Source organism: Polypterus senegalus, chromosome 13 (assembly GCF_016835505.1).
Source record: "Polypterus senegalus isolate Bchr_013 chromosome 13, ASM1683550v1, whole genome shotgun sequence".
In the NCBI taxonomy this organism is placed as follows: domain Eukaryota; kingdom Metazoa; phylum Chordata; class Cladistia; order Polypteriformes; family Polypteridae; genus Polypterus; species Polypterus senegalus.
Window position 1 is genome coordinate 18,451,434 of NC_053166.1, and position 26,946 is coordinate 18,478,379.

At 37.4% G+C, this 26,946-nt stretch overlaps 1 protein-coding gene across 4 annotated transcripts in view; it reads right to left on the reverse strand.

Moving 5' to 3' along the window:
- Positions 1–26,946, reverse strand: part of LOC120542298 (vegetative incompatibility protein HET-E-1-like) — a 117,915-nt gene that overhangs the window by 18,798 nt on the left and 72,171 nt on the right. For all 4 annotated transcript variants that reach the window (XM_039774644.1, XM_039774646.1, XM_039774643.1 and 1 more), the window contains 6 exons: positions 25,866–26,007; positions 16,549–16,645; positions 12,499–12,593; positions 7,290–7,444; positions 881–1,064; positions 182–294 (listed from right to left, as the gene is read on the reverse strand). In XM_039774644.1, coding sequence (XP_039630578.1) covers positions 182–294; positions 881–1,064; positions 7,290–7,444; positions 12,499–12,593; positions 16,549–16,645; positions 25,866–26,007 — 786 coding nt within the window. The remainder of the gene's footprint in view (positions 1–181; positions 295–880; positions 1,065–7,289; positions 7,445–12,498; positions 12,594–16,548; positions 16,646–25,865; positions 26,008–26,946) is intronic.

The window sequence follows — 26,946 nt, forward strand, 5'->3', positions numbered from 1 at the left end:
GAGTCTGCACTTTTTTTCCATATCTGCATTTTTTTCTCAGTGTCCAAGTTTTCCTCCTAATGTGGGTATGTGAGTAAGTGAACACTGTGATAGACTGGTGCCCTCATCCAGGGATAATTCCTGCCCCATACTGTAATGAACAGAACAAAATGAGAGAAGACCAGACAAACAGTAGGATTACCTTAACACATTGTGAACTCCAGCCATAATGCATCCATTGACTGTATCAAAGTTGAGGCAACTGACAGCTCCATTAGTCTCAAGGACATGTTCACATTGCATACCATCTTCACTCTTGAAATACATAAAGTGTGAAATTTAAGAGAATTAAAGCGAAATAAGAAATATTGTGTGATCATTTTTATTTAGAAATTTAAATATGTTAAGTATAAATTATATGAACTATATTTTGTTTGACTGACATTAATACACAAATTATTACAAACTTATAAATAAGACATTCTTGTCCCTATGCAAATGTGATGTGATTTTTTTTCACAATATCTTATAAATCAAAGAAAAAAGCACAAAAGGTCTGTTTCTATTGACTGCAGTTAAAATCAATCATATCCATGACTGTTACATATTGCTTTACTGAATTTCATTTTAACTGGTTAAGCAGGTATATGTGGACAAATGATTTAGGGAAAAATACATATAAATTAATAGTTCCATGAATACACAACGCAGGTACTCACATGGACATATTCAGGTGCACAAAAATATGTTCCATAGGAGGAAAAGAACTTACATTTGCCTATTCACATATATAGCAGGTAGCATGGGCCACATATTAAAAACCTCTTGGAATCTTTAATTTACTTGTCTATAGTGTATATTATGTATACACAAAGCAGATTAATAAACACATGACTCTTACCCATATCCGTATTGTACCATCCTCTGAGCCACTAATCCACTTGTCTATAAGAGAATGCCACACAATGGAGGTAACATCAGATTCATGCCCTTGGAGCACATTGACCAGTTTCATTTCTTTGCCCACTGGGCTGAACTGGCGCATATAAATCATCCCATCACTAGATGAGTATGCAATCTCGTTCCTGCAAACACCACACAATTTCATTAAACATTCATATTAAGCTAGTAATAAACCTATAGCCATTACACACTGCCATTAATTAAAAATCAAACTGAAAGTATATTAAATAGTAATATGTAGTAGCATATAGGATAACGAATAAAGCACTCCATTTAAATGAACTACCAGTAAATTATAATAAACACAACCTGACCAAAGTTCTTTTAGGACAAAGCCGGAAGTTAAAATTTGTTTTAGAAAAGGGAAGTGGTAACACTGATGACACAAAGGAAAAATATGATGTAAATTATATTACTGCACAGCCTTTATGCAACAACAGAGAAGTATAAGATCATGCTAAGAGTTAATAATATATTGTTTAAAGAGGTAAAGCATTGTAAAAGGTCTATGTGTAGGAAAATCCTACATAGAAATGCAGTGCAAACAAACAGCCTTTTTCTTCCTATTGAAAGTAGGAAACAGCCATACAGCCTACAAGCAGGGGGCAGCTGGTGTTTATTTAGTTGCCAAGGTTTTGCTATTGAGTAATGAAGTATAAAGGTTAATCACAGTCAGTTATTATTTTAAGGCTAACAAGAATGAGCAGCAGAGTGGGAGAAAGGGATTTAAAAGTTTTTTTTTTATGTTAGAAACAACCTTATATCTACTCCTATATGTAATTATGGAAGGTGAACCATAAATATTCTGGAGATGAAAATGTGACCACTGTGCATCAACTACTTTAGACAGAAGCAGACAAAACCTTTTTAACTATGGATCATTAGCAAAAAGAGAAAGATTTAGCAATGCAATCTCTTCCTGAAGACTGATAGGGGGTAAGACTGGGATTCTGAAGAGAAACTGGTACGGACTATAAGAGTTATTAGTTTGATATAGCTGCACCACTGACTTTTCTTTCTGTAATATGAATAAAATGATGAACAGCTCTTGTGACCATCCTAAATGGAATTCTGGGATCTCACTGTCATGATTAGTGATGAGTGAACCCTGCTTTGCTTCATGTTCACAGAAAATGCAGAAATGTTTGGCAATTTGGGCAAAATACTTTGAAATCAATTTGGAAAGAGAAAGTGAACAAGTCAACTATGATAGCCAGATTACTGCAGCCAAAAATATGACCTTAACTGCGAGGCAGCAGTTCTAACAACTATGCCACATTGCCTCCATGAGATAAAATTATAGTCCAAGTCTACAATATTTCTGGTCCTTTGTCTCTCTCTCTCAGTCACCTGAGCTACTATTACTAGGAATACCCAGCATTCACAGAGCCTGTAATGTAAGGAATCTATGTTATATACTTGGGGGGACTGTCCCTATCACTACTCAATCTGCTCTACATATGTAATGAACATAATCTGCTTAAGCCAGCAGTGAAGACACAACCTACAATGAATCTATGCAGAACAACCAAGAATTTTCATAATTTATTCATTATGGTCAGCTAATGTAGGCCTACTCCTCAAATGAAAATACTAACGCTGTGTGTCTGCATGCACAGTTTAGATTGGTCTATGCCAGGAAGTGTAATTTTGAGGTTTTTTTAATGTTTCCAGGGTACAAATCTGGATGGAGTATCATGTAGGAAGTGATATCATGCATGAGTGTATACAACATAAATTATTCACACATGCACGAAGCAGATCAGGCAGCACCATAAAGTGAGAGGTGGGGTGCACTTATAGTACACATGCAGGAAAATTCTGCACAAGTGTGATGCAAATCAGGCAGGTAGCACAGATAGAGTAGTGGGATTCCCATCCAAAATACTACAGATTTTTGATGTCATGCTAGCTTCTCAATGCATCATGAGGCACTGGGGAAAAAAAAGTTTGCCTAAGCCGGCCACATTGCAAATTTTCGGGGAAAAACTGGGTGAACCCAGCAAATTCATTGCAAAAAGCTCATTGTTGAATTTTGAAGATCAGCACTAGTCATGATTAGGCTTGTTTCCAATTCTTTTTATAAACTAAAAATTATTTAGAACTTGTTTAAGAGATTTATAGGGCAATGAATCTCATGGTTACATCTAAATTATTTTGGTGTTTGAAACATTTTTAAAAATGTTGAACATAAGTAGTATTCTCATTTTGTTTTGGGAACTGCCTTTGGATGCTTGTGGATTGTTGCTATGCTGTTAATGGGCAAGGTCAAACAAAAGTGTGCAACGTGTAACATATCTAAGTCTAGAAGTTGTGCTTTATCGCATTCAAACTAAATCTGTAAACTTTAATTCCTTAACTTTTTAAAAATGTTTTTGTATAACATTTGCTGGTTCTACTTTTTGTCTAAACATTTAAAATTATTTTGGATTTGGTTATGTAAGTGTGTGTTTATTGGTTTTTGAATTCCCACCATCTCTATTTGACTAGGATTTTTGTCACATGTATTAAACTGTAGTCATTTGTTTTTGATTTCCTGGTTATAACCCAACATTTGTTGCTTTGGTTATTCATTTGCTGATTGCTTTTCTATCTAAATTCAGCTACTGTACTGTGCAGTAAGCACACCTTCATACATAAGTAGGTGCATATTTTTGCAACTTTAACGTGGCCAGCAGTTTGCTGACTATTGGTTTTTGTCAACTAGTGTCAATTAGTCGTCAACTCTGAGAGACAGAGAAAGACAGAAAGGCACAATTGCCTAACTAAACTGAAAATGTCCTCTCTGACATGACTTTATAGTAATTCAATACTTCAATACTCTAACAGGTACTAACAAAAATCTAAACAGTTGAAATAATTCTAATTTTTACATTGGTAAGAAACAAGTTGTATACATAGTTAAATATTTAAAGGCTGTAATCACTTTATGAAAGAACCTGAATTATCTTAATTGGGGTACAAGAATAAGAAGACAACATACTAAGTTAAACATACTTCCATCTAACAATAGAGAGGAGCTAAGAAATATAAAGTACAGCAAAATCTCAATGGGAAAAAGAAATCCTCCTGGATATCTATACTGATATAGACTGGGTAATGTGTTAGGAACAAAAGGATGCCACATCGTTTGATGGAAATGAAAATGATCAACCTACAGAGCCCTGAATTCAAAGACGCCCCAAAAATCAGAGTGAAAAAATTATGTGGCAGGCTAGTCCATTTTGCCAAAATTTAATTGCAGCAACTCAAAATTGTACGCAGCACTTTGTATGGCCCCTGTGTTCTTGTATACATGCCTGACAACATCGGTGCATGCTTCTAATGAGATGACAGATGGTGTTGTGGGGGATCTCCTCCCAGATCTGGACCAGGGCATCACTGAGCTCCTGGACAGTCTGAGGTGCAACCTGGTGGCATTGGATGGACCAAAACATAATGTCCCAGAGGTGTTCTATTGGATTTAGGTCAGGAAAGTGTGGTGGCCAGTCAATGGTATCAATTCCTTCATCCTCCAGGAACTGCCTGCATACTCTCAAAACATGAGGCCAGGAATTGTCGTGCACCAGGAGCCACTGTACCAGCATAGGGTCTGACAATGGGTCCAAGGATTTCATCCTGATACCTAATGGCAGCCAAGGTGCCTTTGTCAAGCCTGTAGCGGTCTGTGTGACCCTCCATGGATATGCCTCCCCAGACAATCATTAACCCATCACCAAACTGCTCATGCTGAATGATGTTACAGGCAGCATAATGTTCTCCATGGCTTCTCCAGACCCTTTCACTTCTGTCACGTGCTCAGGGTGAACCTGCTCTCATTTGTAAAAAGCACAGGGCACCCGTGGTGCATCTGCCAATTCTGGTATTCTATGGCGAATGCCAATCGAGCTGTATGCTGCTGGGCAGTGAGCTCAGGGCCCATTAGAGGACATGGGGCACTAGGGGTCACCCTCATGAAGTCTTTCTGGTTGTTTGGTCAGAGACATTCACACCAGTGGCCTGCTGGAGGTCATTTTGTAGGGCTCTGGCAGTGCTCATCCTGTTCCTCCTTGCCCAAAGGAGCAGATACTGGTCCTGCTGATGGGTTATGGACCTTCTATGGCCCTCTCCAGCTCTCCTAGAGTAACTGCTTGTCTCCTAGAATTTCCTCCATGCCCTTGAGACTGTGCAGGGAGACACAGCAAACCTTCTGGCAATGACACGTATTGATGTGCCATCCTGGAGAAGTTGGACTACCTGTGCAACCTCTGTAGGGTCCAGGTATCGCCTCATGCTACCAGTAGTGACACTGACTGTAGCCAAATGCAAAACTAGTGAAGAAACAGTCAGAAAAGATGAGGAGGGAAAAATGTCAGTGGCCTCCACCTGTTAAACCATTCCTGGTTTGGGGTCATCTCATTGTTGCCCCTCTAGTGCATCTGTTGTTAATTTCATTAACACCACAGCAGCTGAAACTGATTAACAACCCCCTCTGCTACTTAACTGACCAGATTAATATCCCATAAGTTTCATTGACTTTACGCTATACTCTGATTAAAAAGTGTTCCTTTAATTCTTTTGAGCAGTATACAGTATATACAGTGGTGTGAAAAACTATTTGCCCCCTTCCTGATTTCTTATTCTTTTGCATGTTTGTCACACAAAATGTTTCTGATCATCAAACACATTTAACCATTAGTCAAATATAACACAAGTAAACACAAAATGCAGTTTTTAAATGATGGTTTTATTATTTAGGGAGAAAAAATCCAAACCTACATGGCCCTGTGTGAAAAAGTAATTGCCCCTGAACCTAATAACTGGTTGGGCCACCTTAGCAGCAATAACTGCAATCAAGCGTTTGCGATAACTTGCAATGAGTTTTTTACAGCTCTGGAGGAATTTTGGCCCACTCATCTTTGCAGAATTGTTGTAATTCAGCTTTATTTGAGGGTTTTCTAGCATGAACCGCCTTTTTAAGGTCAGGCCATAGCATCTCATTTTGATTCAGGTCAGGACTTTGACTAGGCCACTCCAAAGTCTTCATTTTGTTTTTCTTCAGCCATTCAGAGGTGGATTTGCTGGTGTGTTTTGGGTCATTGTCCTGTTGCAGCACCCAAGATCGCTTCAGCTTGAGTTGACGAACAGATGGCCGGACATTCTCCTTCAGGATTTTTTGGTAGACAGTAGAATTCATGGTTCCATCTATCACAGCAAGCCTTTCAGGTCCTGAAGCAGCAAAACAACCTCAGACCATCACACTACCACCACCATATTTTACTGTTGGTATGATGTTCTTTTTCTGAAATGCTGTGTTCCTTTTACGCCAGATGTAACGGGACATTTGCCTTCCAAAAGTTCAACTTTTGTCTCATCAGTCCACAAGGTATTTTCCCAAAAGTCTTGGCAATCATTGAGATGTTTCTTAGCAAAATTGAGATGAGCCCTAATGTTCTTTTGCTTAACAGTGGTTTGCGTCTTGGAAATCTGCCATGCAGGCCGTTTTGCCCAGTCTCTTTTTATGGTGGAGTCGTGAACACTGACCTTAATTGAGGCAAGTGAGGCCTGCAGTTCTTTAGACGTTGTCCTGGGGTCTTTTGTGACCTCTCAGATGAGTCGTCTCTGCGCTCTTGGGGTAATTTTGGTCGGCCGGCCACTACTGGGAAGGTTCACCACTGTTCCATGTTTTTGCCATTTGTGGATAATGGCTCTCACTGTGGTTCGCTGGAGTCCCAAAGCTTTAGAAATGGCTTTATAACCTTTACCAGACTGATAGATCTCAATTACTTCTGTTCTCATTTGTTCCTGAATTTCTTTGGATCTTGGCATGATGTCTAGATTTTGAGGTGCTTTTGGTCTACTTCTCTGTGTCAGGCAGCTCCTATTTAAGTGATTTCTTGATTGAAACAGGTGTGGCAGTAATCAGGCCTGGGGTGGCTACGGAAATTGAACTCAGGTGTGATACACCACAGTTAGGTTATTTTTTAACAAGGGGCAATTACTTTTCACACAGGGCCATGTAGGTTTGGATTTTTTCTCCTAAATAATAAAACCATCATTTAAAAACTGCATTTTGTGTTTACTTGTGTTATATTTGACTAATGGTTAAATGTGTTTGATGATCAGAAACATTTTGTGTGACAAACATGCAAAAGAATAAGAAATCAGGAAGGGGCAAATAGTTTTTCACACCACTGTATATATATATATATATATATATATATATATATATATATATATAGTATAGAAATTTATTGCATGCATGTTTACTTCAAAATGTGGGAAAAGCCAATCTTTATTATATACTACTGGCTTTAATATACTGGAAAGGAACTTTTAGAATTTATTATGAAACAGCAGAGACCCACCTCTTTGGAGCATATGCAAGATCCAGTATAGCTCCATCACAAGCCACCTCTTTTAATTCATGCCATTTTTCTAAGTCTGGATTGCAAAAAGTGTCTTGAAGTTTACCAGCTTTCACATCCCAAATGCAGAGCCGCCTGTCCCAGCCACCACTGACCTGAAGAATGCACAAGGAAAGGGGAGGAAAAAGTCAATCAGTACTTTATAAGCAGGACATGCATATAGCATCTATTTCAAATTTAGATATTAAAAATCATTCAGTCATTTACAACACACATCACATTAAAACCAATTATACAAACATTTATTTAGGATATAAAACCAAAAAAGATTATTTTTTCAAATGAAAACAAGAAACCTATGTTTTTACATACATGTCAACAAAATAAATTACAGTTTAAAAATTACATTAACAAATGCAATGTATGTATAAATATGTATTCCTTACAACAGTCCCAATCCCACTATCTGTTGATGAAAGGCAGAGTTCCATTCTTGAAAGCATGCCAGTCCATAAGAGGGTCAGTCCTGCATATGCTAAACACAAAATTACTATGAGAGTCACCTAATAACCTGAAAGTATTCTTTTCGACGGCAAGAAGAAAACCAAACTCCACACATAAATAGAGGTAATGCAGACTGCACAGAGAAGATATGTTGATCCAAACTCAAAACTAATTCCACATGGACTGCAATTATAATAACACAATAACTAATTTCTGTTCATTTTGAGACATCAGGTGGATGGGGCACCACAAGGAACAGTTCTGTCTCCTTTTCTCTTCACTCTGTACACCTCAGATTACAAATACTGTATAACACCAGGTCATGTCACATGCAGAAATTCTCAGATGATTCTGCACTTATGGGGTGTATTAATAATGGGGATGAGACAGAGGAGAGGAGTCAGGTGGATGTTTCTTGGGAAAAACAAAATTGCCTGCATCTTAACATCAGTTCCATTGGTTCTGCTGGTAATTGACGTTTGCCACACCAAATAACCTCTATTTCTGATCACTATTCAAGGAGTGGATGTAAAGGTGGTTTACTCCTACAAGTACTTGGGGGTCCACATTAATGACAGGTTGGACTGGTCTCTGAACACAGAGGAACTGTTTAAGAAAGGGCAGAGCAAACTCTTTTTCCTTCTTAGGAGACTGTGTTTCTTTAATGTGGGAAGTGTAAGTGTTCATGTCTTCCATAACTCTGTGATGACCAGTGTAATTTTCTATGCTGTGGTGTGCTGAGCTGGTAGCATTACTTCAAGAGAAGCCCACTGAATCAACAGGCTAATTAAAAGAGTAGACACAGTTATAGGATGCAGTCTGGACCCTCTGGAGCTCACAGCAAGAGAATTAAAACAAAACTGAGTGCCATTATGAACAATGCTGCAGATCCTCTCTTTGACACACTAACACTGTGTACTTTCAGTCAAAGAATTATTCATCAGAAGTGTGTCAGGAAACGCTACTGGAGCTCATTTATACCAACAGGAATACAGCTACATAATGCCTCACTGTCAGAACCTTTCTTTCTTTCTTTCAAATTTTCTTGCTTTACAGTCATTGCAGTGTGTGTTCAGAACAAAGTGTGTGCATATTTACCTACCTCATTGTGTACCTATTTATTTATTATTAATATTATTATTTAAAAAGCCAAAATTTCCCCTGGGGACAAATAAAGTTTGTTTGTTCATTGGTTTCATATCTCATCTGAAGGATGGCACCATTGCATTGGGATCTACACACAGATCACAGGGTAAATACGCCTGCGGGCTTCATCAACACTTCTTTCAGCAGCAACCCAAGTTTTCCTAGTTAGACTACTATAGACATACTGGCTGGACCCAAACATGCTTAGCTTGTTTGAGCAGCAATTCCACTTGCATTGTTATGAAGTGCAGGTGAATGGCTGTTGGAACCATTTATATCTTCCCATATTGCATCAGGGGATCCAAGCAAAGATCCTTCCAAAGATCTCCAAAAGCCATGCACAAAAGCTAATGGATACAAGTTGCAAAGTGTGTCTCATAGTTGCTGTTAAAATGCTTCATCATCTTTCAGTTTCACTCTGTGACTCACACATCTAGACCCTCTGCATTGATTCCCAGAATGGCTTTGTCTATTCTGACAGTGCAGACATACATTCATATCTGTGAAGTGTACCTCTAGATTCTTTAGACCCACCCCAGCTTGTGTAAAATACTAACTGGCCAGGGGAATGCCACTACTCTGGTCCTACATACTCCCCTAAATACCTTGATCTGTGACATCTTTTATTAGAAGATATTTAACACTAGATAGCATTTTAGTTAACTGTCCTAATTTAATCCAGAATTTCACAGATCTAGATCAGTTTTACTCCATCTTCTTAATAAGCACAGATCACACAGTTTCAACCACACAGAATTTGAACGGAGTCCATCAGTGATGCTAATTCTGTCTTCACCCATGACATAGCCAAATATAAACTGCATATTTTTTCTTATGACACTGCAATAACTAGACTGACCAACAAAAATATAACTGCATAAAGGAAGGAAATGGCAGATCTGATAAAGTGGTGAAACATCCTGCCCCTGAAAGACATCAAAACAAAAGACTTCACTTTAGACAGATACTGAAAATATCTGCTGTCACCATTAATGTAGCATTGTTGGGTAGATTTATTGTCATCTGTTGGTTAATTTGGGATTTCTTTCATCTTTTCTTCCCTTTTATTATTGCCACTCATTTGGTTAGACTTATTTGAATTGTCCGTGTTCAATTATTGGATGACATGGTGATGGCTGATCGAGATTTCTGTGTCTGACTATCGGATCATTGTCCATGTGGAGTTTGCATGTTCTCTCTGTGTCTGAGTTGGTCTTCTTTCCACATCCCAAAGGTGTGCTTATCGGGCTATGTGATGACTCTGAATAGACTGCATTTGAATTTGGAAGTGTTTGTGGGAGTGTACACTGTGCCACCCTGTTTAGGACTGATTGCTGCAATGCACTTTATTGTACATTGCCAGTATGTTAATTACAATGTATTTCTGAATTTGATCTATGCAACACCACAATTTAATCACAGAGGTCTGCAGAGACTTCCTTGGACTCCATTTTGTCCTGACATGCATTGTGAATCGTGGGACTTAGTTGTATATAAACAGGTAGATGTGTGCCTTTCAAAACCATATCCAATCAATTAAATTTGCCACAGGTGGGCTCCAGTCAAGATCTAGACACATCACAGGGTAATTAAAGCAAACAGGCCGCACCTGAACACAATCTGGAGTGCATCATCACTGTCTAAATAAAAGATTTCAGTTGCTCATTTTATGCTAAATTTGCAAACCTTTCTGAAAACTTTTTTTTAACGTATTATGGTTTATTGAGTGTAGATTGCTATGATAAAATGGCAAAATTAAATCTAAAACTCAGTAAAGCAGCTCATAAACACTAATGCCACCCAAGCTATATTCATAACTTGACACATTTTTCAGGTTTTTAAACAGTTGCATACTGTAAAAACATGAAAATTAATCACCTAATTAATAAATCCTAGAAATGCTTGAGTCTTTTAGCATTAGCAAATCTGGGAATGATTAGGTAAGGTAAGCAACACTAGAGGGTTAGGCAGTGATGAAGCCCAGAATTAGCAACTGGGTGGTGTTGATTGAGTTCAAATATATTTTAAAAGTTTATGTATATTAAGCTACAGAAAAGATGCCTGGTTAGCATCTTAACTTCTATAAACAAAGAACAGTTCTGAACAGGGCGCTGCTCTTCATAAAACATGTATACAATAAAGCTAACAGCACATACATTTGCTAAAGTGTTCTTCAGTGCATAACAAATTAAATTATGTATGTGTTCATGTAATTAACAAATAATCCAAAGTGAATAAAAAAAGGAATCATGATGTTTATGAACCTTCATCAGAAAATGATGAGAAATATCACTTAAAGCATCATCTGTTGCCCACAAATCATTAATTTGTTAAGTATGAATAATACAATTAACATTGTCATTTATGTTCAACAAGGGAATCTAACAGCCCAGTACTGGGTTCTAAAAGTCCCAGATCTATATAAGCAGTGGGGAATCTCAGTACAGTGTGTCTGAGCTCACCTAAGTCGTCAGAAAACTAGCTGTCTGAATGGGTAGAACAACCAGGAAAAGACTAGAATGATTTCTTGCAGTCCCATTATTGTTTGCATACCGTCTTTGCCATATTTGTTTACATAAACATTAACTTGCATATGTTGCCATTTAGGGGCGGCACGGTGGCGCAGTGGTAGCGCTGCTGCCTCGCAGTTAGGAGACCCGGGTTCGCTTCCCAGGTCCTCCCTGTGTGGAGTTTGCATGTTCTCCCCGTGTCTGCGTGGGTTTCCTCCAGGCGCTCCGGTTTCCTCCCACAATTCAAAGACATGCAGGTTAGGTGGATTGGCGACTCTAGATTGGCCCTAGTGTGTGCTTGGTGTGTGGGTGTGTTTGTGTGTGTCCTGCGGTGGGTTGGCGCCATGCCCAGGATTGGTTCCTGCCTTGCGCCCTGTGTTGGCTCCAGCAGACCCCCGTGACCCTGTATTCAGATTCAGCGGGTTAGACAATGGATGGATGGATGTTGCCATTTAACTACCTTTTTTGAAAGGTTGAAGTTCAAATTCTATGTTGCTTATTACCATGACTCATTATACCATAGGTATCATTTTAATATTCAGATATCATTTTTTGGGCTTATTTGTATTATTTTATGGATCTGTTGTACCCAAATGGAGTTTTAAAGGTTCAAGATTACATCTATGGTGCTAATATGCCATGAATTCAAGTATAAGGAGTTTGTTATTTTGTTTTGTACCATTTCTGGCACCATTTTGAGTACTTGTCTTTAGGTTGCGTGTCCTCTGTGGTTATAAACTTCATGAAATGGGTTAAAAAGTCAACAATTAACACATTTTTCTAATAATGGATAACGTGAACGTTGTAAATAATTTTGCTTTCTAAATATATATCTCTAGTTTCAAACTTTCGATCTGTACCTTTGGTTACAATATTTGCTTAACATTCTGGTTTTATCATTTTTGATGCTTTCATTTTTATGGCTTTGGCCCTTTGCTTTGTTTACTGACTATGCCTTATTCACTGGTTTATTTCTTCCTTATAGCCGTTGCTAACATAACAATAGGCAGTCCTTCTCAATCGATATCCTGTGCCAATAACCAACTTACCAAATATATAGTGCTGTAGAGTGCTTTATTTTTAATCACAGCCAAACCTGAGACACTGTGAAAATGACCAGTCAAAAGCTTCTTACAAACAATACCTGGAAAATTCAGAAAATTGTATTTCAGGAAAGGCATAACTCATTACTTAAATATAACAGAAACCTAGCAATACTATCACACATTACAATCTTAAAGTTTTCACTTATTTAGTGATTTAGTGTCTTTTTTTAAAAGTAAGCATGTAACAAAGCAACTAATCTTGTCAATGCTCTGCAAATACAAAAATGCCTATAGTGCTATATAAACTGTACTTCATTTTAAGGTTTATTGAGTATGACTGCTTTAGTTAAGTACACTACTGTGTTGCTGCACCTGTTCTTACAGTTTCTAACTTATTTTTCCCTAGTCTTGATGACAATAAATGATAAGCATTAGGTGTTTGATTGCAGCAATATTAAGTACATGAATCAGTACTCTGTATGAAAGGAACTAGACTTGTTTATACACCAGGCTGTCTGTATTTGATTACTGTATTTCATTTGTGGGCAGTGTTGTGTAAAGTACCCAAGAGCCATACTTGAGTAAAGTAAAGATACCTTAATGAAAATTGACTCAAGTAAAAGTAAAATTTGCTCATGAGCAAACTACTCAAATTATCAGATATTATTGTACTTATAATAAGTATCAAAAGTACAAGTGAATGTAGGTTCTTTCCCTCTGTTAAATATAGTCACATGGTCTTATAAACTTTAACTAAGGCCACCTTCTTTTTGCATGTCATGTGCGTTGGATTACAATCACTAATGTATGAGTTAAGCAACATCAACTGAAGCAGTGACATTAAGTGTAAGTGGATATCTATATGATTCTCTCCTAATTTAGTTAAATAGTGAATAATAGGAGAGGTGCACCAGCTTCTGTAACTTTAAGGTGGATCTAATCCATTCCTGAAAACAGAGTTTTCAAAATCTTAACATATAATTACAATTAAATAAAACAAAATGTAAACTTTCACTGTCTCCCACTACAAGAAAATTGACAGAACTAGGATAAGTTTAGCATTTTTCAAATCAAAGCGGTTTCTTCACAATCGTGGTATATAATAATTTGCCACATGAAACTACATTCTAAATTGAAGCATGTTTTATATTATTTTAAAAATAACTAGCTAGCTCTTGCATTTCACAATGAAGCCAATAGCCATTGGGGTTTTAATCTGAAAGAAAAAGCCTTACTACTAAGTCACTAAAACAAACCCTAATAAGGCATGGCCTTAATGATTTAATAAAGAGATTTACCTACATTTCATTGCTTCTAATTATACAAATTAAATGAATGACCTTTAGACTTATCTTATTTCACAATCTGTTTTCCTAGTTAGACTACTATAGACATACTGGCTGGACCCAAACATGCTTAGCTTGTTTGAGCAGCAAGTCCACATGCATTGTTATGAAGTCCAGGTCATATCCATTGTTCATTCATTGTTATGAAGCGCAGGTGATGTCCAGGATAATGTGACAAGAAATATGAGCCACACACATGAAAGCACTTGTCGCAGCCTGAATACAGTGGCATCAGCTGAGGAAATAACTGAGAACGAGATTGCACATTACCAATGGCCAGCTCTGCTCCATTCATGTAGCCAGTGTCTGACCGCAGGACCATCAGCTATGGATAAACCTGAGACTGGTATTGTACATGACCAATGTCGCTCCCTAGTGAAGAATGTGTACTCAGAATGACTGTACAGATAACCAGGTATTAGCACCAGCGTTGCACATTTCAAAATCATCCCACATTCTTAATATGCATACATTTTAATAAAGCAGGTGAAGCCTGAATTTTAGATAATTTACAGAATAAAACATTTATGTAGGCCTTTTGTTTTCTGATATAATATTGCAATAGTTAAGATGTCATAAAAAAAGAACCAGAGTAGAAGTTGCCTTTTTTGTTTGAAAATGTAGTGGAGAGAAACAGTAGAAACAGTAGGACGACGAGAACGTGATCTTCACGTTACAATCACGGAAGACACTTAAAAGACTTCCGCTTTTCAGTCTTTTCTCCGCGCTGCTTTCTTCTTCGCTTAGTCGTCTACGTTTCTCATGTTTAATTTCCCCGCGAGACGCTCCGTGGCCAATCTTTTTAGTCACCCGGGGACCTTAAACACGAGACTTTGTACCAAGAGCTTGACCCAGGACCGTCTCGTGATGACGTAGAACATGCGATTCTTGCAAGACACGCCCTACTTACAAATAAATAAGAGCAAGGGCAGCCAGCAACACACTCAGTTGTGTTTTGGCTTTGAGCACACACAGATCAAGGGCTCTCAGTGCATATAATGCGTATAAGGACAATACGTTATAAATGAAACGTAGACGACTAAGCGAAGAAGAAAGCAGCACGGAGAAAAGACACAAAAGCGTTGTAGAGACAAAAAAGAAAAAGAATAATCTAGGTGCAAATTCAGAAAATAAAGAAAGTAATTATCAGCCCGGAACAAGTGAAACTGAAGAAAAAGCATGTCCAATCGGGACGTTGGCACTATACACATGCAGAGCAGGTTAGAGATTTTGAAAGCAGTGGAATTTGAAAGGCTCAAAAAAATGTTGGCGTGATACACATGTGGAGAAAGTTAAAGAATATGAAAGTAGGAAAATTAGAAAGTATAAAAAAAAGAAAGCATAGATCGCAGGAGCGCAAACAAATGGAAATTATTACTTGAAAAAGGGAAAATAATCACCATGGTCCAGGTGGCATTAAAAAAAAAGCAGGAAAAAGCGAGGTCACAAATAAAAGACAGAGTAGAAAATAAAGTACCTGTAAAACGTCATAAAAACATTAAAAAACAAGGGGGCCAAACACATGCAGAGCAGGTTAGAGATAATGAAAACTGGAATTTAAAAGACTCAAGAAAAAGTAGGAGCGAAAAACATGTAGAGCAAGATACAGAATATGAAAGCAGGAAAAAACGACAGTGTCAAAACAAAGAACGTAAACATTGCATTAGCGCAAAGAAAGAGAAATTATTATTCGGAGAAATAATGAAAAGGCGAATAGAGAGGGAATATATGGATATAGGTGATATGTCAGAAGTATGTAAATATTGTAAGGCTTTGACGTTTCAGAGAATTTCAAAAACAGAGTTTACCTCACATGCCTTTATTGGTTACTTTGCAAAAAAAATTATTAACTGCTGATGATGTAGATCGTTTTGTCTGTGCTGAAATTCCAAACAGAGAAATCTATCCTGAATTATGGTACAAAGTCATTATACATGTCTCACGGAGCTCATTTAAAAGATTCAGAACATTGGGACTTGAAAGATTCCAAATATTGTTTTTCAAGAAGTTCTGAAATAAAAGTGAAACTAATGAAATAGCAACAATTCAAAGAAAAAAAAAATCTTAAAAGTGTGTATCCGGAAAAACAAAAACGGGGGTTGGCAAGCAAAGCCCCCTAGTACTCAAATAAAATAGAAATATTCTCACAACACACTCAAGTAAAGTAATGAAAAAATTCTACTTCATTACAATACAACACTTTTTGTAAAATGTGAAGACAAACAGGGCAAAATATTACTTCATTCAGTGACAGTGAACATAGCATGAGTTTGCCAGCTTCTGTCAATCAGAATGTTCAGTGGTCATAGACTACAAGTAATCAATGCAATAAGTCACATTGAAGCCATTGTCAGAGAAACAATGGAAAATGGATATTTATTATGACAAAATACTGTAAAGAGTGACAAAATTAATGATTTCCTTCATCCTGCAGCTAGTACTTAAGAAAATTTCCTTTTATTATATAATCTCTGTTGCCTTGGAACAACTAGGTTGGGCACAGATACACTGCTATACATTTGGGATATTTCTGTTAGCACACAATAAAGATGGTCTTTATAGAGGCAAAAGGCAATAAGAGCCAACTGCATACATGTGACTATAAAGCAAAATTTATATTATAGCACCTATGTAAAATCAGTGAAATAATCAATTTACAAGTATAATTGAAAGACTACACTTTTTATTGTTTTTTTTTTTTTTTTACCAGAAAGCCGACTTGAGAAAGAGTCTGAAATATGGTCCTTTCCATTTGCATCACTCTGCTTTAACTCATTAGATGTGTTTAGCTGAATCTTCAATTTCTGAAAAACACATTTAGAAAAGGTTAGATACACAGATGATATCACTTTTATTCTGTTATGCTAAAAATGAAATAAAGATCAGTGCAAATACAAGACAAATGATAAAACAGATGAAAAATAAGATGCATAAATTATCATTCCATTTTAAATGACATCATTCCTATGCACCAAAAACAAAGCATACAGTGTCACAGTTTATAATATCAATATTTTAAATCAAATCTTGCATTACATGCACTGTATTTATCCAGCTGACACTTTTATACAAAGCAGGTTAGAAACCAACTTTAAAGACAGTGTTTCCATATTTCTACAATATGATCACTGAAAGGTTAAGTGACTCATGCAGGACCACACAGGGAGTAAGTAATGGGGACTGAACAGGCAATCTTTCTGAACACTGCCTAATACCATGGCAAGCAGAGCACGTTGCTGACAGTCCTGTATATGGTTTTCAGCTGTGGCAGCGTAGGATTAGATATAGTTGCACTACAATTTAAACTTTTATATTTGCATAGTGGTTAGACGTAGACAAGCTAGAAAGTGCTATATTGTAGCTGACAGCAATTCCAAATAGTAAACATGCACCATTGCTTTCATGGGCTCTCCTAATTTACAGCTGAATAATCGACCTATCATGTTCATCTTTACAAATGTGGGAGCAAGACATATATAGACATAAGTAGAACATGCAAACACCATTGAGACAAGCATGATTTGAACTGGAGATGCAGGATGTGTGAGGCAGAAGTGCTAGCCACTATGCCAACTGTTGCTCTGAAATAGCAGTAAATACTTTTTTTAGAATGAATTACATATGAGTGTGTTCATACTGAATAACTATTTAACTAGAACACTTTGACCAAGCATTGCAGATCACAAGAAATTCACATTCTTTTAAAATCATGAAGTTTTTAACATGTTTATTATGCTATATAATGAATATGGGAGAAAGCTAGGCTCACACAGGGTATTGTCACCCAGTTTGTGTGATTTATTAACCATACTTTGTTTAAGAATTTTTGGCCATAGATTATGAATAATATTAATGGTTTTCTTCTTTGGAAAAAAAAAAAACAATTACATTATAGGAAATGTGCTGCCCAGTACAATGTCCACTTAGTAATAGGCTGTCAAGTATTTTACTATTACTACACACTTGATGACTTATTTAAGGCAAAATTTATAAGTAAAATATTCAAACTGCTTTCTAACCACTGAAGTGTTGCACCAGAACTCGTGAAACAAACTTTCAATACAGGTTTCCTTAGTGAAGACAATACTCTCTGAATCCTGTCCACAGTAAGATATGTCACCCCTCAAGGTTCATTGTGGGGACTAATTCCCTTTTCTCTTTATATTTGCCAAAAGGTGATAAAATTCAGAAACACAATGTTAACATTAATTCATTTGCTGATGGCTCCAAGCTGTATTTATCATTTAAATCAACATTACAACTTTGTTTAACACTTTAATCAACTAATGATGCAAAGCAGTGGATGTATGGCAATTATATGTGCTGTAATTCAGAAAAAAGACTTCAGAATTCAGAAAAAACTCAGTGAATAGTCTACAAATACTAAAAACATTAACCTCAAAAGCCTTGAATTTTAGAGTGGCTGAATTAATCCAAAATGAAGATGTTAACTGCTTGAAAAATTATCCTTCGGTAGTCACATCTCTAAACTTTCTAACATTTGCTCTTTCCCCTTTAGAAATACATTGAAAAACGTAATGGAGTTTCATAAGCATTCACTCATCTGAGGTTACTGTAATGTCTTATGGTCAGGCTGTTTCAAATCTTACTTACTAGTACAGACATAATCAAAATAATGTGGCAAATATTATATTTAGAATTAAGATGTACAGCAAGACCATATCACTCCAGTTCTAAAATCTCTTTTCCAGTTAAGTTGAGAGAAAATTTTAAATTCCCCCTTGTCAAATATAAACTCATGAATTGTTTAGCCTCACCTTACTTTACAGAACTTATTAATGCTCTCATACTGCAGGGCATGAGTGCAGCCTATCAAGATGCTGCCATCTTTGAAATTCTGAGGATAAATAGAACTACTGTAGGAGGCAGAGCCTTTAGCCGCAAGAGACGCAAATTCTGGAATGATCTGTACCACTCATAGAGGCTCCTTTGATTTCAGCATTTACGGTGCCTATAAAAAGTATTCACCCTCTAGGAAGTTTTCACATATTATTATTCAGCATTGAATCACAGTGGATTTAATTTGGCTTTTTTAAACCAAAAAGACTCTTTAATGTCAACGTGAAAACAGATCTCTGCCAAGTGATCAAATTAATTACAAAACCTAAAATAATTAATTGCCTAGGTATTTACCTACTTTAAATCAGTATTTAGTAGATGTGCCTTTGGTAGCTATGACAGTCTTCAGTCGGTGAGCACAGGCCTCACTCTCTCTCTGTCTTCAATAACTTTGCAAATCTGAAATACACGTTCTTTTTTGCAAAACTGCTTAAGCTCTGCAAGGTTGCATGATTGTAACTGACCAGTTTATGTCAGGTTCAACCACTAATTTTTAATTGGATTGAGATCACTCCAGGACAAAAGGTTATATTAAGCCACTTCTGTGTTACTTTGTCTTTATGTTTGGGGTCATGCTCTTACTGGAAAACAAATCTTCTCCCAAACCACAGGTTTTTTGCAGAGTGCTTCAGGTTTTCCTCCAGAACTTCTGTGTATTTTGTTGCATTCATCTTCAGAAGCCTTCCAGGGCTTGCTGCAGAGAAGCATCTCCATAGCCTGATGCTGCCTTCAACATGCTTTTCAATGGGGATGGTGTGTTCTTGATATGTTCAGTGTTTTTGCCGTTTAGTCTAATGGCCAAAAAGATACATTTTGGTCTCATTAAACCACTGAACCTTCTTCCAATTGACTTTAGAGTTTCTTATATGCTTTCTGCTAGACTCTAGTTGAGATGTCATGTTTTTTAACAATGACTTTCTCTTTGCCACTCTCCAATAGCTTGTAACTCCTTTACAGTTCTAAAATGTCTCTTATTGACCTCCTTCACTCGTCTTCTTGGATGATCAGTTTTTGCAGATGGCATGCTATAGGCAAATTTACAACTGTGCCACACTCTTTGGATTTCTTAATAAATGATTTAAGTGGATATTCAGTGACTTGGTTATTTTCTTGTTTCCATTCCCTGGTGTATGCTTTATAATTACATTTTCATTTGAGTTGCCTGGAGTGTTCTTTTATCTTCATTGTGTAAGTCAGGACACCGCACTGACTCACATCGAGTTGGTGGTTATACTACAGTTAACTGAAACTCCAAAGAGGTCTATCATATTAAGGGGTGAATACTTATGTAATCAGTTATTTTGTGTTTTATATATAAAATTCATATAATCAAATTTTATGTTTGAAAAACAGAGAGCGTCTTTTCTGTCGATCAATGTCAAAAAAGCCAAATTAAGCCCACTATGCCAAACCCACTGTGATTAAGTGTTCTAATGCATAACAATAAAATGTGAAAAAGTTCAGCGGGGTGAATACTTTTTATAGCACTATATATCAAAGCTGAACCTCAGTGTGTAACAATAGCCTATGACTGTGAGTGCTGACAATGAATTTGTTTAATATTATACTTCTATATCCTTGGACTGGAAATTGCTGTCACATATAATTGCATGTTTTCAGAACTTCAGCCAAAGGAAATGGTCATTGTTTGCTAAGTTAATTAATCATTTCAGAACATCTCACTTCGCTCACCAACCCCCGGGGCGGGCGCTATGCGCTAGCCACTTCATGGATGTGCCGCTTGCGTATGGGGAAGCAGATGTATAATTTAAACAGATTGTTATTTTCATGGGAATTGTTAAATACGCATAATAGAACTAACTTTTTTACATTATAGCAAGTAATTAACCATAGTAAAAAATAGAAAAATGTAATACTGTAAATCGAAAGAAAATTATGTTTCATGTTGCGTTAGAGGCATTCGTTGCATATATGTTTTCATTCTGTTTGGCTTAATTAACACACAAATACTTTTTAAACTTACACTTTTATTGTAAAACTTTATTAAAAACAATTTTTGGAATTAACTTGTCATCAATATCACATTGAATTTTGATTCCGTGTTTTGACTTACATCATGACAACGAAACGTATGACTGCCTGAGAGTGAAAATCATTTCTTTCTCTCTAATAAATAAACAGACTTTTTTGACTCTTTGTCCCTGTGATTTGTTAACTGTCATAGCAAAAGCTATTCTAACGGGAAACTGTAAGCGTTTTAATACGAATGGCATATCAAGATCTCCTTTGGTGTCTAATGTTATCCGCGGAAGATGTACTACATTACAGTATCTTTCTTGTCGCCTGTTAAAATTTTACATGTCAGAATTGTTTGACCAATTTTGAATACAACTAATCTTGAATACAACTAATTTCTCGGTGCTAGGATTGCCCATGCACTCATTTCTTCTGTTGATAACCCTTCGAAATGAAATTCTTCAATAAGATTTGGACATAATAAGTCTTATTTTATTGGGAATTTAAAGTGAGGAAAACATAAAATTTTATAAGAGCTGCGAGTGCAGGAACTGTGTCTGACAAAAGCATTCACATGAATGAGAGGTGAGAGGATTGTGGGCAAGGTTAAAAATGGCTGAGAGGGGGGCGGGACTTGAAAAAATCTCTTGGCAATAGTCTTGTCTCAAGATTTTCTTTTATAATAGAAATATATATAGATATATATACATATATATACATACACATATTGTGGCGGGCGGCTGGGGGCTTTGCCCAGCTGGGATACCGAAAGGGACCGAATGAGGGTCTATGCCTACCCTGGACCATGAGATGGCAGCTGCCCTGGTTGGTATGGGGGCCACGGGAATGGAGCATGAAAACTCAACCCTATAGGGGCCCGTGGCCACCTCCGGGGTTGCCCAGAAGATTGAGGAGCCCTGGACGTCAGTACTTCACCCACACCCGGAGGTGCAGACGGAAGTATTACCAAGGACACCCATCCGGGTGCTCATGTGGCACTTCCGCCAGACCAGGAAGTGCCGCAGGAAGCTCATCAAGAGACACCTGGAGCATATCCGGGTGAGAATAAAAGGGGCCGCCTCCCTCCAGTCATCGACAGGAGTTGTGTGGAAGGGGATGAAGCTTAGAGGAGAGGAGTGGAGGCGGTAAAGACAGGACTTGGGAGAAGCCCGGACTTGAGGGTGTGTGGTGCAAGGGCACTGGGTTGTGTGCGGGACTTAGACTTTTGTACATAGTGTAAATAAACGTGTTGTGGGTTTGGAACCATTGGTGTCTGCCTGTCTGTTTCAGGGCTGGGCTTCCACTATATATTATATATATAAATATTCAGGATCAGACTGAAATCTAATGTAGGAAATCTAAACACAGTTAAGGAAAAAACTCTACGCTTCTCCTTTTATTTTTATTACTTTAAAGAAGCGGCTGATATTAATTAATAATTCATTGCATTTATATAGCGCTTTTCTCACTACTCGAGGCGCTCAGCAAGTGCAGGTTAAGGGCCTTGCTTTAGGGCCCAACAGAGCAGAGTCCCTTTTGGCATTTATTGGATTCGAACCAGCAACCTTCTGGACTGCCAGACTAAGAGCCACCACTCCACCTATTTCCTTCCTCTTGAATTAAACACATTCCAACCTTATTTTGCACCACTTTAAAAGCTCTTAAAATGGACAGCTTTCAAGTAACATTAGACCCATTTCCTTGTAATGTAAACGGCATTCATTTGCAAATGTCTGAATTGGGCAATGGTACAGTACATGTCAATTACAAACTCTCAACACCTTATATAATTGGAGCTGTTTTTTTTTAATTCAGGACAGAACTATAATAATCAAAAGTATAGGTCTTACTTACTGAACACAAATATGCACATACAACTGCCAGTTCAATGTTTACCACCCTGTACTGTGTGTTCTCCTATTTTTGTGTGGGTTTCCTCAAAAGAGCCCCACTACCTTATAACCTTCCAAAGTCACTCTTTTAGGATGACTGGCAAAACCATACAGCTTGTTGCAATCTTTTGATAGATGGTGTGCAACACACAAAACTATATTAATATTTCATATTTAAATCCTTACTTTCTCAATATTGCCATAGATTTGTCTTCATTACGTAATGTTTAAAAATACAATATTTAAATTTACATTTTTTTGTGCTGACTTCAAATACGCAATTGTTAGTTAACGTCAATGTGTCAGATTATTGAAAAATCATACATTTTGACAATTAAAAGTATAATAAATAGTAGAATCAAGTAGGACACCGTCTTTTTTTTTTGTATATAATCAGACCAGTTTAAATTAAAACCTATAGTGAAGCTTTAAAATAATACCCAAATAACTCTGGGTTACAAATCTGGTATTATAAAATATATATTTACTCTGTATACAGTATAATAATGTTTCCCATCACTAAATTGCAAACTCTGTAATGTTGCCATTAATTTTAGTATATTTTTATGTAGCTTAAGGCTGTCCTTCCTAGCATGATTGAGGCAATTGTGTGTCTGAAGATTTCTTAGAGATACAATGAAAAGAGCATCGTGCTACAGCTAAAGTTATGCTTGTTAAATTGACACAAGACGAAACAATAAAAAAATGAACTACCAAGATGCTTCAATTAAGAACTAAGAGAAATTCCCTCAAAAACTGAATATGGAGACAGACCCAAGCATGATCTTCAGTCAGTGACGAATGTAGCTCTTTCAGGGTCAGCCCAAAGAAGCCACATGAAGTTACCATGTGGGTTCACCACTCATAATGTAAAGGACAGTGGACAAAACCAAGAACAGTCAATCAATAGCTTAAGGAGGACAAATTTAAACTGAATTGACCCTAGTGACCAATGTTTTCTCTTGGCATGTGGAATTTCACTTCACTAATATGGAAGGAGTTGCAGTTTACTTGACAGACTGAAAAGCATTTTCTAGTCAAAGTTTACTTACCACTTGTGATGAATGGTCCATGGCACTGTGAAGGTTTTTAAACAAATAATCGCATCACAAGAGCATGCAGGCTCAGAATGGGTGCGGCTGTCCGCATGATGGGTTGATTGTAATGCCTAGCTGATTGTGCACTCATGTACAAAGTACTGTATATATTCAAGGAAATCAGTCAGGTGCCTCATTCACACCTTGGAATGGGTTTAGGGTCACAATAGCACCGTATCAGGTATGAAGGAGCTTGCACAACAGAGGAAAAGAAAGAAAGAGAAATGGAACAGATTGAAAAGGAAGGAATGGAGGTCACAGTGAAAGAAATAAAGAGAGAACAAGAGGCGGGATTGGGAGAGCCCATGCTACATAGGAATGGAAGCAGGTGGATCGGGAATGAACCACAGGGAGAGGAGCCTGGGGCTGAAGAAAGGGCACTCCTCTTGAGCGATACTGGTGAACAGGAGTCGCCCACAGATGCCAAAGGACTGGCGGCAGTGCGGCTCCCCAGGTATCCTGAAGGATGGGTACCCGAAACCTTGTATTTAGGGTTGACTGTACCTGTTGGAAGGATGTCTCCTCTGACTGCAGGATCCCATGTGGGGTAAGTAAAGGAGAATTCATATCGAAGAAGGAAGCCTTGGGATTTATGTGTTTTTAAGGGACAGTCTCCAGCCTGTGATTTTAACTTTGATTTTATGGACAATTTATGGTTTATTTATTGGACCCTTTTTTAACCTCCATTTCAGCATTTGTGTTATGGATTATTATCACTTTGTTCAGGACTCATTTTAATAAAAGTACTGATGCTTTTTGCACCAACCTCTTGCTGCATGTATGTGTCCTCATTTGCATGGCTCATCTCGGTCTATGACTATTGATGGTTTCAGGTTGAAGACGTTCCAGGAAGAGACAAAGGACTGTGGAGCCAATCTGGACCATCACAACACTGCACACTACACTGGCTCGGGGTCAGCCTTCTTGGTTTGAGGACAGACTCTCTCCTACTGAGGATCTAGGGAGAGTGGGATTACTTGCAGGCCTGCAGTTGGCTTGAGTATCAATGTTCTAGAGGCCTTCTAGGTGGCCTTGAAATTAATTTTGAGTTGCAGATAAACAAAAGGTTTAACTGTTGTTTATGCATAAGTACACAACATATATGCAGTGTATCCTGCTTTCTTTCAGATGCTTTACTGCTGAAAAGGACCAGTCAGTTTACTTCAGAGCACTTATTGAAGACTTTAAGACTTAAATGGGAAAGGAATTTCAGACCTGAACTTGACCTGAAATGTTATTATATTGCTGGATTAGCGATGGAAGATATATAAAGAAGACCATGTTCCTATGTAATCAGTGATGAAAAGAATGAGATTGATAGTATGTATGAGTGAAATGTGCTTCTAGCAAAGTTGCTGGGCTAGGTCTCCTTAATAGTGTAATGTTGGAATAAGGACAGTGGTTTTCTGAAGTAAAGACAGTTAAGGTGGCTTGGCTAGATAGTGACGATGCTGACTTGTCATCTCCATCATAAAGTGTAACAGGAATGGCTCACTAAGAGAAGAAGTGGGAAAATGCAGGACACATTGGATCATATTTTTTTCCAAATGGTAAAGGAGTGAATTTTGTAGAAAAAAATGAAGACTGCAGTTAGGAATAAGGAAGGCTGGTTTTTACTATTTAGTCTTTTGCCATCCTCATTATAGTTACCAGATGGAAAGAAAGAAAAGTACATAAATTCAGCTGGTTGTTTTGTTATTGAGAAGATGTTCCAGTGGTTATATTTGGTATGGTGCAATTGTAATGTATATCCATCCATCCATCCATTTCCCAACCCGCTGAATCCAAACACTGGGCCACGGGGGTCTGCTGGAGCCAATCCCAGCCAACACAGGGCAGGAACCAATCCTGGGCAGGGTGCCAACCCACCGCAGGACACACACAAACACACCCACACACCAAGCACACACTAGGGCCAATTTAGAGCCGCCAATCCAACTAACCTGCATGTCTTTGGACTGTGGGAGGAAACCAGAGTGCCCAGAGGAAACCCACGCAGACAAAGGGGAGAACATGCAAACTCCACGCAGGAAGGACCCGGGAAGCGAACCCGGGTCTCCTAACTGCGAGGCAGCAGCGCTACCACTGCGCCACCGTGCCGCATAATGTATATCCTTTAACCTTAAAGTAACAAAGTAACATGCCTTTGAAAACCCAAGCTATGCAAACTACATTACAGTGAAGAAAAACAATCTTGCCTTTCTTGTGCCTGACCCAGTCTTCATTTGTGAAGGCACTGTATGTGAAATGCTGGACAATAAATCATCAAAGCCCCACAGCTGAATACTCCCATTTTCAGAAGATAAGGCCAAAATGTCTAGTTCTTCAATAAACACACTCCTTCAAAAAGAAGTCACATTACATTAATTTCAGTATATTCATAGGCATAAGAATTCCATATCTAATACATACATTTATGTTCAAATATAAGATGAAGTTCAAATATTGTGTTCATTGTACAATTTTCAGTTGTAAGGCTCCCCCCAGATTAGTAGATACACATAACAGTAACTACAACATAATTTAATAAATACAGCAACAGAAAATACATATAAGATACACATATTAGTTACACTGGTGGTTAAGTAGCCTTATGATCTGTGGATAATAGCTGTCCCTAAACCTAGCTGTTCAGGCATTAATGTACCTCAGTACAGAATGGAGAAGCTATAAGATGGCTTCTTTTCGCAAGGTCCATTTAAAAAGACCCTATAACTTGCAACATTCAAAAAACATATCTTCACTATTGCTTTCCACAATTTGTTTAACTACAATGGACTTTGTAATACTGAACATTTCGCATCTTGTCTAGATAGATAGATAGATAGATAGATAGATAGATAGATAGATAGATAGTTTATTAATCCCAAGGGGAAATTCACAAAATTGTCTATAACGATTTCTTAATATTTCCATAGCATAACATTCTACAGTATATTCCTGATATCCAGAATTATCCAAAATTTTGCTTGTGTCTGCCAATTTTAAGTACTGGGTTTTTCAAGACCACAGCAATAATGTTGTGATTAGGGCTGCTGCCTCACAATTCCAGAGGTCTGATATTGATTCCTAGATTGGTTTTACTGTATCTGTGTAGAGTCTAAAATATTTTCTTGGTGATTTTAAGCTTTATGCTGTTATCTCTGTTAATCATATCCCATACACGTTTATGTAATTTAATTTAGCAATATTAAACTGAGCACATATAAATGTGTGCATGAGTACACACCTTCAACTAGATGGATCATAGATGAAAGGATAAGATTTTTTAATTTGATT